Genomic DNA, 15,023 nt, shown 5'->3' on the forward strand with positions numbered 1-15,023 from the left:
TGGAAGTTTCTCTTGGTTGATGCATGACACTGAAATATAATTCCCCAAATTATATATTTAAAAAAAGCTATGCTACAAATAATAATATCATTATTATTATGATAATAAATATTAATAACAATGTTTTTTTTTTAACAATCGGGACTTTAGCCTGTCAGTAATTTTATAATGATTATATTATCTCCTAATCATGTAATAATTACCCATATTTTCTCTCCATCTCTCTCTCTCTCTCACACACACACACACACACACACACACACACACACACACACACACACACACACACACACACACACACCGTTGATTGGACTTAAACAAACACCTTCACCTCCCAGGCATGGTCGAATAGGCAGACACTATTAATGGAGATGAATGGCAACGTAAACAGAGTGTTTGTCTCCTCTGATAGCCTCACTGGCCACTTCCCCTGGCTACTGCACTGCCGGTAGGACATACCTGGTGTCAGCTCTAAGTGCTGCAGAGTCACTAGTGTAAATAGAGCTGGCGACAGAGCGGCGATGCCTGAGGACGCGGCCCTGGCCACGGCTGCTCTGACAGGCGCAGCGATCGCTATCTTGCGCTTCCAAAGATAGCAGCTCGGCTCATCGCTGCGCAAGGCGTGGAGTTTCCCAAAACAAAGTCTCCAATGGCAACTACTCAAGGAGCTCACAAAAGCTCCAGGGCCCAAATATAGAGACGAAAAAGTGCGCGGAGAAGCTGGAGTAAAAGCTTTCCCATTAGGTGGCCCTTCAAGTGACGCCCAGGCAGCCAGCATGCCATCAAATGGATATGGAAAGGTTTGTCAGGCCTATTGTCAAATTATCTGAAAATGTAGCTTCTATATAATCACAGTATAATTCAGTGTAACGTTAGGCAAAAGGCAATTTTAATTATGACAACAAAACCTCTGAGACTTGTGGTTTTGCGCTGTATACATGAAATTAGCTCGACTTGACTTGACTTGCCAGTTGATGCATCACTTTCACACAAAGATTTAAACATGATTTTTCTTTCGTATGCAACAGAAAAGATTTCCTCTCATGATCCAAATCGCAATATATTTTCAGATCTAGTGGATGCACATGCAGCGTTTCAGTCGGTTAAGAGGACTGATACAGAAGCTGTTCGTGCGTGTTCGGGAGGAAACTACTTAGCAGGCAAATGACAGGGAGGTTTAAAATACGAGTGTATCTGGGCGCAGACATGTTCCTGATAACTATGAGTGAATGAATGAAAAGGCTGGTTTTACGCAGAAAATACTAGTATACCAGTAATGTGCCTATGTTCCCACATGGTTTTGCTGAATTAAAACGCTACATTTTGTAATTGTGGTGATGACATCCCGTGGTTTGAACACATGTAAGCGTGCCAGAACTTCCATGTTTTCCATTCGGACATGTTTTGACACCCTGGAGCTGATTTGCGCTCTGTGGCACAGAGAGAGATTTTTCTGTTTAGTCAGAGGAAGAACACAAAACAACAGAGAGGAGGTAGATCACTGCATCTGTCATCACGTCTTCTCACTGAAAGGTAGGCCTGATGATTGTGCAACGCATGTGTTGAGTGTGTGTGTGTGTGTGTGTGTGTGTGTGTGAGTGTGAGAGAGAGAGAGAGAGAGAGAGAGAGAGAGAGAGAGAGAGAGAGCGAGAGAGAGAGAGAGAGAGGCACATGGATAGTTGCTCTTTTTTTTTTTCGCGCCTCTTAACTTTGAAAACTATGCATCAAGACCACACGGCGGCGCTACTGGCCAGTTTTAGCAACAGTCCCTCTTCACAATAAACTACTCTGTCTTTGATCAAACTCAGTTATACTAAAATCAAAGTTTTATATTAACAGTTGTGCCACATATGCAAAAGTGGGTTGCAGTATTATTGAAGGATTTAAAACCACGTTCTCACATGTAAAAGCCTGCACTGAGCCTCTTTTACGCACGCTTGGCGAACTTTACGCATCAGATTTTCTTGCAACAATTGACATATAATTAATACTTTATAAACACACAGTGGTTGAAACTGCTCCATTTTGCAAGAATAGTTGACAACATCCACTTTGAGTCTCTACCTCACGTCTAATATTCACGGTATTGTTTGAAAAAATGCTCAACAGGGTCTAATTTCTCTCCTGGTCTCCTAATAATTAGACAGGCTCTGACACAGTGAGCTACACAACTATTCACTTTTTAAAAAATAATTCCTTGCGTTTGTAACGTAAGCTATAAAACACACCTCACCAGAAATACCTCCTCTGCAAAATCAGTGTCCGACGTTCTCAATTAGAGCTCAGTCACCCAGCTTGGATCTGGGCGGTGCGAAGGAGGGACCAGTCCAAGAAAACAGCCTATCAGAGGTTAACTGGAGCTGCTGCTGCTGCCGCTGCTGCTGGGAATACTGTAATAGACTTGACAGGTCCTGATGTAGGCTGTTCATTAGCAGACCGGACTTAGCTCACCACAATTAAATTAGAGCAATTAAAGAGAGCGGTGAAAAGATCGAATCAGTAAGGACTTTTGCTTTCGAGTGGATGATCTCTTGATGCCTCCAAATAAATCGCACGCCAGAGTGCAGGAACCAACCGTGCGTATATTTTAATCATGACATTAAGTTTTTCGTCCTTCTCCATTAAGGACATCCTCACCATTAGTGATGCCAGGAGGAAGCCTGTCGCGAGGTGTACAGAGGGGCTGTGCGGACCAAAGCACAACATCTGCACCGGGCACGCTGGAGCCCCTGATCTGTCTCATCAAGACGCGGATGAGAACCGCATCCACTCGGAGAGACTTAGCGCTGATCTCAGTCTGTCTGCCCGATCTGATACCTACAGCGAGGAGTCCACAGGAGAGGAGACTGAGCACAAAGAAGGTGAGCAGCTTTATTCTAGTCGGTAGTAAGGAATGGTAAAGACTCAGTGGTGTTACAGTGCAACAAATATGACAATATTTTCACAATTTCTTGGTTTTAATTCACAACATACAAATTGTTAGGTGAGATATTTGCTGCATTATTTAGTCTTAGTTAGTTTTATATTTAGTTTTCCCAGTAACAAAATTAAAATTTCTTTGAATAAATACAAAGCTCTTAAGGACATATTTGGCACAGATATCAGCATCAGAAATACTTTAATAATCCCAGGGGGAAATTATTTTATATCTGCATCTGTAAGCCTGAAGGCCAGTGACATCTGTGTGTCACGAAGAAGCCATTTAATTTCACAATAATAATTTTTTCCCCCTTTAAGTCAGACTTTAAGAAAAGTATTGAAGCTATGGGGCAGTGCTGGAAACCCAAAACATAAAACCATAAGGTGTGTTGTGTAGTTTTGACTGTAAACATGTTCGCCTGGCCTCATCTAAAAAGCTTTATTTATTTAATAATATCACCTTACTTTTTGAAAGGATGTTAAGAGGAAAACCTCATTTTGGCCAGCATCGGCCCCTTGTTGAAGTGACCTCCCAGTCAGCAGCTCCAACAGCTTTTTGACTACCTTGACAGAGAAAACCTTTTTTGACATATTTTATTATCTTTCCTAGGCGCCGCAGACCAGCAACCACACAGCGAGGAGCGGGGTAGATGGCAGAAGAAGGAGGCAGAGGAGGATATGGAGGAGGAATATCACCACAGCGGGGAGACGGTCAGCTGTTCCCCCGAGGAGCGGCAGTCCAGGTCCGGTACCAAGAAGCGCTCCAGGGCGGCCTTCTCTCACGCACAGGTCTACGAGCTGGAGCGCCGCTTTAACGCGCAGCGGTACCTTTCAGGACCTGAACGGGCAGATCTGGCGGAAGCTCTGAAACTCACAGAGACCCAGGTGAAAATCTGGTTCCAGAACCGGAGATATAAAACCAAACGGCGCCAGATGGCCGCCGAGCTGGCGGCGTGCAGCGGCTCGCCAAAGAAAGTAGCAGTTAAAGTGCTGATGAGGGACAGTCCGTACCATCAGGCGAATGGAGTACACATCCCAGTGTCTGTGCCACTGTACCACGCCTACCAGTACCCCTACCTGCACTACTGCTGCCAGCCCTGGACCATGAACAGCATGTCTTGTGGAGGGATGCTCTGAAGCCCTCTCTTTACTCCAGAGAATACATGACTTGAAGTGTCTCCTCCAACTCAAGGTGTTAGCTGTCTGTACAGTCAGTGGATCTTCTCTGTCAAACTGACTGAGTTTGTACAGTTTTTTTCTATTATGTTTTTTTTTTTTTTTTTAACTAAGCCAGTTTAGCATGCTTTTTCTTTTTAATGCAAAACAATATCAGAATTTGACCTGCTAGTTAGAGTTCATAGAATGCAAATGTCATTCAACATTTAGAGAGGAAAGAAAAAATAATAAACCATTTTAAAGTTAGAAATCTTTGGAATTTAAGACCAAGATTTGAGTGTGGTTATTATTTTGCGATGATTTACAAGAAGAAAATATATTTTAAAGGATAATGTTGACAAAAACGGTTCTGCTGTATTTTTCATCCACCAAATGCTGTGTAGGTTTCTCTTAATCTTATTTTCTATCTATTTTATTTAATAATATATGTATCTTTTTAAGAAAAAACTTCTACGTGACTGTACAGAAAATGGGAGGTTTGTTTATTTCTTTTGTTAACTAAGGCGAGGGTAGTCTGACTTGGGAGAGCAGACGAGGGTCTTTTTATATTTTAACAACCAGATTTTACATTTTCACATTCCCTTGCAAGATTATTAAAAAACAAAAAGGTGCAAATAGTTGCAAATGATGGCCATATAGTGTGGCAGTGGGTCATAAAGGTGTGTTTTGCTGTAGCCTATACAGAAGACAATGATCTTGTCTCTGTTTCAGGCATTTACCACACTTAATATTATCTGCCAAATGTAATTTCCTCCTTCACTTTCTTCTGCATCATAACAAAAAGAAAGTTATGTTTGCCATAAATTTGGAGATCACTTATTCTGCCTCTAATCATTGTATTCCATAAATATTGATCACTCCATCTTAAATTCTTTATGGTTTTCCTTCAGATTCATAAAGGTCCAGTGTGTGCTATTTAGTGGCAGTTAGCAGTGTAGTTGCAGATTGCAACTACCTCGCCGTCACCTTCACCCTCCCCTTACAAACACTTAGAAACTATGGTGGCTGCAAAACGCACTACAGACACTACAGGGTAATCTAGAGCCACTGTTTGGTTTGTGCCTTTTGGGCTACTATAGAAACATGACGGTTAAACATGGCGGACTCCATGGAAGACAGCCTGTGGCGTCTGTAGATAAATAAATCATTCTTAGGTAACAAAACCTAATGATATATTCAGACTGTGTGACTATACACTAATGAAAACATACCTATGAATATTCTATTCCAATTCTGCCAAAAGATCCTCCTAATTGTTACACACTGGACTTTTAATAGTGGGACAAGTTGTACCAACACAGTGCTACATTTTGAGATACAGCAGGAGGTTATTGCAGGTTTAAGTCATGGGCAGGTCCCAAATAAAATATTAACAATGCCGGGGAGGGTGTTGCAACGGATATTTAAGATTTAATCCCCCTCTCCACCCCAGTAATTCCATAACAGTATCACAATACTGAGACAAAAGTGGCCTTTAGTGTGTAAACTACACGGTATCCTACAATTAAGCAAACTGTATGCTTTTTATTCATCAGTGCAATTAAATAAATTTGTCATTTTCCATTAACACGTGAATTAACTTCAGTGGGAATGAAAGGACCTAGCTGTACGTTATTAATTATACTAAATCAGGTAGTGATTTACTTTCGCAGTACGGACTCCTGACTGGGTTCCACAAGAACCCATAGGATGATCTGTTGCTTTTCCCCTCCTTAATGACTGCCAGGAACAGTCCATTTTAAGCAACCAGACAGAGCAGAAAGGAATCCTGAATTTATACAAACCCAAAGAGAGAAAGTAGCTTACCTCAGCATGCGAGTAGTGTGACTGAGACTGACATTTTTAGTAGGTATTTATTTTATTTATGGGACATCTTTATTGGTCAGGGAACTCAACATAACACCTGCAAGAACAAATTCTCACATATGAGGTTTATGGACCTTTAGTAATCTTATAGAGATCGTGTCTGTGTGTATTTGGGTCTTGTTATTTTTTTAAACAGTACTAAAGCAATAGATTAAGAACCAGTCAGGTTGGACACAAACAGCACTAACTTACTGTATGCTTTTTAAAAAGTGTGTGTGTGTGTGTGTGTGTGTGTGTGTGTGTGTGTGTGTGTGTGTGTGTGTGTGTGTGTGGAAAGCGATATGTAATACCCATCCATGCGAAGAAATGAAGACATCAAATTGAGTTTACTTTCCTTTTTTTTTACAGATTTTACCGACCAGATGGTTATGTGTGTGTAAAGAGTCATGCGAAAGCCTACTCTGTTCTACTATGTGCTGCATGAGTCAGAGAAGGTCAATAGACCATGGAGATGTTGCACCATCCTGCCAGGCTGCAGAAGACAGCACACATTAATCATGCCTTACTCAAAAGACTGCACCCTCATCCCAATGACTATACACAACAGCCACACTCCATAGAAAAATAACATGATTCCTAAATGAGGCGACTGGTGCTTTGGCTCAGTCCTGAATAACTGATTACTCACCAGTGATAAGGCCCTGACTGATGTACCTCATATAAACACATAAAATAAGTTCTCTATGTGGAGGCTACAAACTGTGTGCTCATGTACACAGTTATTGCAAGTACAGCAAGGGAGTGTCCTGTCTATCTATAATATTATTACTACAGTATTACGACATTAAAGAGGCCGTGGCGTCAATGTAAAATAGGCACTTCAACTTCTCTTTTCCCACAACAATCTGCTTTTGGCACAGAGGATCACCTTGTGCCATCTGGCACCAGCCCAAACCTCATTTATCTCTTATATCAAAACACCACTTCAAGCTGTCCTAAGTGGTTGACACAACAGGTTTCTGTGAGGGAGGAATAGCACATCTTTTGACTGTCCGACTGTAATTTACCAGGGCACCATTCAGTTTAATTATTTTCATTTACACAAGGAATATTTGCTATTCAAGACTTAGCCGACCAAAACTATATGCAACATAAATGGTCATGGTATTGCATTGTGGCTCCAAGGTATGCCACTTTGTATGTGCTCTGATTATTCACATTGTGCTGGTGAATAGTTGCTTTAGTCATTGCTGTCTACCGTGACTAGATAAGATTTTGTCTATATCTGCACACAGTCTGTGATGTCACGCTGATGTAAATTTCCATAGAGAACAAGCAAGGCACTGAAAAGAGTGACACAAGCCAGGATGATTTTAATGACTCATCTGTAAGTGAAGTTGAATGTTAATTTTCTGGAATGTCACTTGGCTTTCATCTGACAGAAGGAGTTGCCCTTGTCCTCACTTAAAGAATAATTCTGGTTTGTTACAAATTCTGTGTTATTTCCATGTGTTTTGACCATTATTTTTCTCAGTTAAAATACAATTATACTTAAACTACTACTACTTAAACTAATTATAATTATACTATAAGTTAATTGCTAAAATCTGGGAGCATGGCAACATTGCTACGGCAAAGACTAAGGGGGAAAAAAACAAGTAGTCAGACAACCACAGAGGTTACACAATGAGTCAACATTTTAGCCATATTATCTCATTATAATATTGTCCCTTAATACATAAAAAAATTGCACACTTGCCATGTAACTATGGCAAGTGTGAACCAGGATGTTTGCAACAGACAATTTGGGTGGTAATCCTTCCTTTGTTTGCCTTTATTTGCTCTTTCAAACACATTTGGCTAACTTTGGGGTTAGTTTACAACTTGTGTGATTGTCTAAATTCTCGTGTTTCTTCGCCTATCAGATGTCACCACATTCCCAGATCTCAGCAATAGAGTGAGCCATCAAGCATAGATTTGTAATTCTCAAGTATGTAAACATTTTGAGTTGTGCTTTATTAGCGTGCCTCCCCGTGAATAGGCTCATAAAGCAGACACAGAGAATGACAGGAGCCAGACAGTAGTGCAGAAGAACACGTTCCTCTGCCTCTACAAACAATCATCAGCACCAGTTTCTACAACTTAACAAAGAATTAAGGAGCAGATTTAAATAGGCCTTATTAATGCCAGTGGAAACAGGTAATTTCCTGTTGTCTTTTATGTCACTGCAGAGTTTTCAGCCGGGAGGAATGCATTGAGGGTGAGGCTGAGCTTAAGTGAGCAACACAGGAATGACAGTCTTCACCTAATCCGTGCTTGGCTGCACTTTCAAGATACAGATCTATTGACGAAGAATTCTCACAGGGCTACTGAGCGGCAATTACACATGCATTTCCGATGGCCCTATTGTAACAGGAATCATTTTCTCAAGGGCCTAGTTGATTTAAACAATATCATCTTCTGCTGCTGGCACTGAGACTGATGGGTAATATGAACAGATTTAGAGCCCACACAAAAGCGGGACAGGGAGAGGCTTCCCTCTGAAAATGATTCACACCCTGCCAATTGTTGAATGAATTATCAGAAACAATTATAACAACGGCCAAATGTTTTGCTTTGGGAAAAAGACAGAGCAGCAGTGTGTGTTTTGGTGCTGTTAATGCGTTGGCCCTCGGCAGACACGGGGCAGGACTCAGGAAGGAGAGGGGTCATGGTTAATACCTCTGTTTAAAGACAAATCTGCTTCCCTTTGACCTGGTCTCTCTCTCTCTCTCTCTCACACACACACACACACATACACACACCCACACACACACACACACACACACAGCGCAAATAATCCCACCCAGAGGACTCTTCAGGCTTGTTCCAGAAACTATTAGCAGATAGCATCAGTGCATGTAGGAATGTAAACATTTACAGTAAAGCCATAAGACATCAACTTGCCCCTGGGGAAGACACATCCATCACTCCAACTGCATCAGCACTCAGAAGTCCCCCTGGTTTCTAAATGAATTAGACATCACACCTTTGGACAATTTGAACCGATTTTAATCAGCCCGTGTTGTTCTGTTAGCCAATGCCGGTAAGTTCACAGCTAAGTGATCAAAGCTACAGTTGATTTCCATAAAATCGTCTGTTACCAAAGTTGAATCATTTTATTTTATTTAACTGGTTTACAATTCAAACATCTTTTAACAAATGCTATTGTTTTGAGGCTAAGCAGAGAATACTGTAGCACCCTAGCAGTTACTGTGGCCCAGCGGTCATAATATTGTGCATGTAAAGAAATAAAGAAATGCAGTGATCCCAGCTCGGTGTTTGTCAGAGCAGGAGCAGGGGTCATGGAGAGGATTAGAAAAGGACAGAGAGATGAGCCCACCCAGAACTTATAAAGAACAGTCACGTTTTGAGTAAGTAGCATAGGTCCATGGTGTGTGCGTGTGTGTGTGTGTATGTGTGTGTTGTGTGGGTCCATTAGGAGCAGATCCAGGATGTTCAGGGCTCAGAGTCTGAATATATCTGGAGGCAGATTGAGCCAAAGCAGTAAGGTAAAACTCACAGAGGAGTGGAAAATAAGACAAAAAAGACAGCACACATCCTTTTGCTAAACATCTCTTATCTATATTTCTACATCACATGTTTGAATGCCCAGTTTTGAAAGGTATTCCTATAACATATACAATGAATATTCAATTGAATATACTTGGGGGGGCAACATGGGACAGGAAACAAAACTGGAAACAAAAGGTTGCATTAATTGTTATGTGTCTGCATGCATCTGTAGAAACAGTGTGTCTATCAGTTGTTGAGGGTGAGTATGTGATGAGCTGCCCTGTCCATAGATGGACAGAAAGATTTCCAGGCTGCTACATTTCCTTCCTCTGACTCTTCTCCGCTCTCCTCATGTCTCCCACACACATGCTCAGACAGACAGACACTCCTCCAGAGCCGGCCGAAGGAATCCAAATGTTTTAATTAGCAGTGATAAGCAGAGACAAGGAAAGCATTGAGCAGCTCTGACACACAGACGTCTCCTATCAGTGGGCTGATAAAGGAACTACTCAGGCCCACTTACAGCCTCTCAAACACCCCTCCTCCCTCTCCTCTTCCTCGTCTCTCTCCACACCTCCAATGAAAGGGACTCTCATCCCTGCTGTTTGAAACAGAGAATATCCAAGTATCTTAAAACCTTTCTGAGGCCAGCATGTCCTTCCTTAACGCTTCCTTCCTCACACTTTGTTGCACTTTAAATGAAACCTTACTTGGAGCTGTTTTGTTTTCTCTCTTCCACACAGAAGTTTTACTTTAGCAAGAGGAATATATTTCCAGAGGCTACAGGGTTAGGACGCAACAAAAAAATATGTCCTAACCTTGAACTGGACACACACACACACACAAACACACACACACAAACACACACACACACACACACACACACACACACACACACACACACACACACACACACACACACACACACACACACACGCACAAGCCCAGTCCACCTGATACACATTGACGGATACAATGTAAATTGGTCAGATCTCTCCCGAATCTGTCTTCCAGGGAACAATATTTTTGTACATGTGTTTTGATAACAATTTAGCAAGTTTTATGTGGATCATCCCAAAAAAAAAAAGATTAGAGGTCAAGTGCATAGGATTGAATGGCAAACGGTGTAGTTGCAGATTTCAGCTTCCTTGTTTCACCCTCCCCTTCAAAACAACGGTGGCCACAAAACATGCAGACACCCCTATCTAGAGCCAGTGTTTGGGTTGGATAGATATAAAGGGCTCATTCTAAGGTAATAAAAACACAATTCCTATATTCAGTTGATTACACTATACCTAATATTCCAGTTAAGCCTCCTAAATGTTACACACAAGATCTTTAAACCAAAACAAATTTTAAAAGTAAACATTAACATAAAGAAAATCAACACAGCAGCATTAATAAAAAGAATAGCTTCAATATAAATCACACATGATACCTGTCACTGAAGTTATTTCAGACGAGTGTGTAATGAAAACTCCTGAATTGGAATGAAAGCTTACGGTGAATAAATGAATGGCTCGCGGTTTTCACCAGACCAGTTTGTGCTGACTAGAGCTCGAAGGCATAACAGTTAAGCTTATTTGACAGGAAGAGAAGACAGCTTTCTTTTCAAGATCAAGTTCAAAGGGCAGGAGGCCTGTTTCTTCCTCAGTGTCCCTGACTGCACCTGTGTTCGGCGCGCACACACACACACACACACACACACACACACACACACACACACACACACACACACACACACACACACACACACACACACACACACACACACACACACACACACACACACACACACACACACACACACACACACACACACACACACACACACACGGAATCTTGTCCACACCACTGACAGACAAGTTTAGTTTTGGTCTCAGGCCCTGTGTGAACTGCGAGGGTGTCTTTGCACTTGCACATGTGCACTGAGGGGGTGTGTGTGCGTCTTAAGTTCTCTCTGAAGTATTTGTAAGAAGATTTTATGACCTCGCTTAGCTTTTAAAAAGGAATTTGTCACAACATTTGAGACAGAGGGAAGGGAAGAGGAGAGAAAGTACTGGACACCTGCAATCACCCGTAACAATGCTGCAGTTCATCAGACCCTGCCAAGGCTTCACTCCCAAAGGCCCAAGGGATGATAAGCGTGTGTGTGTGCGTGCAGATGTGTATGTGCCTTGTGCTTTGATCATGAAAGTGGCATGGCAAAGTAAGTTTCCAATTGGGGATCCCTCTTTGGGCAACAAAGGCAGTTGAAATATTCCCTCTTCACACATACAGAGAGTCTTTTGCACAAAGCCTCCCTAACTCTTTTCCAGCTAGTTTTTATCATCACACTTTGGTTTGTCTGAAAAAAATATAAATTTCCTTGCCGTAGGAGCATTATTCCCCCTCGCTCCCCTTCTCCATATTCTGGCCCATTAGCAATGGCATTTTACCATAAACACTTGGATTTATCGAGAAGCTTTCTATTCATGGCAAGTCTTGCATGTTATTCTTTTATTGCACAAGAATTGAGAAGGATCCTGTTTCAAACCGATACTCACGCCATAGCCACGTGCTACATTTCCATGTTGTCCAGCGTCCTCTGCAGGCTTCACATAACATAATCAGAATCAAAACAGCTGTTTTTTCTCTTCTGTTGCAGCTTTTTCCCACAGAGGAATTGCTGTGTGCATCAGCGTGTGTATGTTTTTGTGTGTTTGTTAATGATCATCTTGTATCCTTGGTGGTGGTAGGAAGAATTTCTCCTCCCCAACTTGTTCTTTTAAGTGATGACAGGACTCGTATCTCCCCCGCATCCTAATTCTCCACAGCACAGCACTATGGGAGACATTCAAGCCACAACTGGCACAGTAGGTTGATAATCTTTCAGTTATTTGGATTGACCCTCATCTGGAATTCACATTTTGCTACGCTTCATAAGTCAGCCTGGTGCTGCCATCTCTGCAGTCATGTCAGAGTTAACGATGAATAAACAGACCATAAATAGAGCCAGGAATCATTTTTCACACACCTTTTTGAGAAGATCCATTGCAGTGGGTATGCGTAGACAGTGAGTCACAGCTGGATTACTGACTAGGCAAAATGGGCAACTGCCCCAGGACCTGGTTGCACCAGGAAATTCAGTGCGTAAATCCCCACTCAGTAAATTGCAAATATACACATCCCTAAAGTAAAACTGTGTGAAAAGGTTGTCTCCAAAAACACAAGGCGACGTCCTCAAATGTCTTGTTTTGTCCACAACCGAAGGATATTCAGTCTACTGTCATAGAGGACCGTAAAAACCAGGCAATTATTTTGAGAAGCTGAAACCAGAGCCTCATTATGATACGAACGATGAATAGATTATCAAAATAGTTGCCGAAAACTGATTGACTTATCGACTTATGCAGCTCTAAAATATTTACATCCAGTAACTGTCAGATGTTAACTGTTGGATATGTAGCTAACTGAACCAACTGACTAAGCTAAGGTTAGCTTGTTAACCTGTGACCTCTTTAGAGTGAAGAGTAAAAGACAGAATCAAATAAGCTTTGACATAACACTTAACACTGAGTAAATAGACAATGTTTGCATAATCAGATATTTCTGACTAATGCTAAACTGCATGGCTTCTAATAACCTAAACACATAGTTTTCAATGTATGCATACACCAATAAACCACAGTAACACCTGCATTTACAAAGGATTGGCAGTTAAGTTTAATATATGCTTAGCCCTGTAAAACTGTTATTTTGGGCAGATTGAGAAATTGTCATGCAACTGAAACTTCCTGTTTAGTCGATTTAGGCCCTCCAGATGTTTCAGCAACAAATTCACTCACAACAAAAGTCTAAGTTCCTAATACTTAATGGTAAATAGTAAATCACTGCTTTGAAACTAGCTAGTAATTACTAAGAACTCACACAAACGTAGCAATGATATAGATTTAAGAATAGATGCAGCAACCTAAGCTGAGATCCTTAAGGTGTCCAAGTCAACCATGGGACAATTAGTTTATGATGATATGATTCATGTTCAGTAACATAAACTACTCAATAGATTAAATCTGAAATTGTGTTGCTACTGCATATTAACCTTTATCTTGGGCACCTATATTATTCAGCTTTAGTAGGCCTTCTTTGAATATTCCAGTTGAAATTATGTATACACAGTGCGTATTCGTAAATACATTTGTGTTTAATCAAATTATAGCCAAACTAAGTAGGGGAACCTGGGATGTCAGGCGCCTACAACCCATTTTAACCCAGAGGCCCCCTAGTGGGTTAATCCGGCCCCGAGGAAGGGCGTGGCTCCAAGATAAAATTTCAGCATCACTTCAGCTAAAGAAAAGCCCATTTTCTCAGAAATAAAATGTATATCAGATTGCATAAATCCAATTAGACACTACGCTTGTGGTCAATAATGGAAACATGAAACATGATGAAAATCAGAGATAACATCTCAATTATGTTTATCTTGTCTGCAGATTGTTGCATGGGATCATGTTTTACAGGATGCCAGTAAAGAACAAAATCTAAACAAATTAAACCAGCTAGAAATGTGTATCACATGTTCTTTTATTTGCTAAATGTATGCACCAATTTATGCTTATTTGCTCTACTGCTCTCTATTAGAACCTCTATGCTTTCTGGCTTTTCCTCTTCTCTTGGCTTCGCTCCTCTCTTTCCCTCAAACCCGCTGTATCTGCCCAGAGTGGGAGAGACTGCAGCCAAAGGGAGTACAACAACAGCTCCTTTATCCAGCAGCACCCCCAAGGAGCGTGAGATCACAACCTGTATGTGTCTGTGTGTATCCCAGTGAGTCAGATGAAGAGCCTGCGATCACACCTCATCCATTAGCTGCTGGCAAGGATGGAATAAAGTGGACATTATGGCGTAATCCTGTATCACTCTGTAATTCATGCTGAGTGGTCCAGTCAGATTTGGCTTAATATATGGAGAGAGATCTGACAAAAGAAGCAACAAAAGAGCCATAAATATGTAGAGTAAGAGAAGGCGAGAGACTGAAGGAGAGTTGTTGTAGAGGACCTGAGTCCTTCAGGCGTTCACATTCCTAAGTACCCTTGGAGTGTGTGTTTGTGAGCCTGTGTCTGTGTGTGTGTGTGTGTGAAATACACTCTTCCACAGGTGCTTGCTGTAAGGGGCTTGGAACGGAGGCTTGAGTTTCCAAAACATGGGCTTACAGCAATACACAAGGGAGTGTATGCATGTGTGTCTGCCAGCCCTTCATCAATGAGTAAGGGTCTTTTCCAACAGAAAAGATGTCTGCAGTGTGTGTGTGTGTGTGTGCATGCGTTATTGTCCAAATAAAGTCAGAGAAGATGGCCTTGAAGTAGCGATAATATTCAGCTGAGAAGAGGAAGTGTTCCAGGTTGGTTTAGAGGGCATGCAGCCACCGATCTACATGAGTGTAGATCGGTGGCTGCACCCACTGGATAAACACAAAGTAATTATGACTGACAAAGTGTGCCACTCGGAGAGCAATAACGTCTCTTTCATGCATGTCAAACTATTTAAAGTTAATGATGGTTAAAGGGTGTAATTGCTGTGACAAGATCATA

General features: G+C 41.4%; 1 protein-coding gene across 1 annotated transcript; it reads left to right on the forward strand.

The window, feature by feature from the left end:
* Positions 1 to 2,373: 2,373 nt before the first annotated feature.
* On the forward strand, positions 2,374 to 4,957 carry nkx3.3 (NK3 homeobox 3). The gene is made up of 2 exons (XM_051426735.1): positions 2,374 to 2,861; positions 3,530 to 4,957. Exons 1-2 carry the CDS (start codon positions 2,594 to 2,596, stop codon positions 4,054 to 4,056), a joined length of 795 nt encoding a protein of 264 aa, XP_051282695.1. The 5' UTR covers positions 2,374 to 2,593; the 3' UTR covers positions 4,057 to 4,957.
* The last annotated feature ends 10,066 nt before the right edge of the window (positions 4,958 to 15,023 follow it).

Source organism: Dicentrarchus labrax, unplaced genomic scaffold, assembly GCF_905237075.1.
Source record: "Dicentrarchus labrax unplaced genomic scaffold, dlabrax2021, whole genome shotgun sequence".
NCBI classification, from domain to species: Eukaryota; Metazoa; Chordata; class Actinopteri; family Moronidae; genus Dicentrarchus; species Dicentrarchus labrax.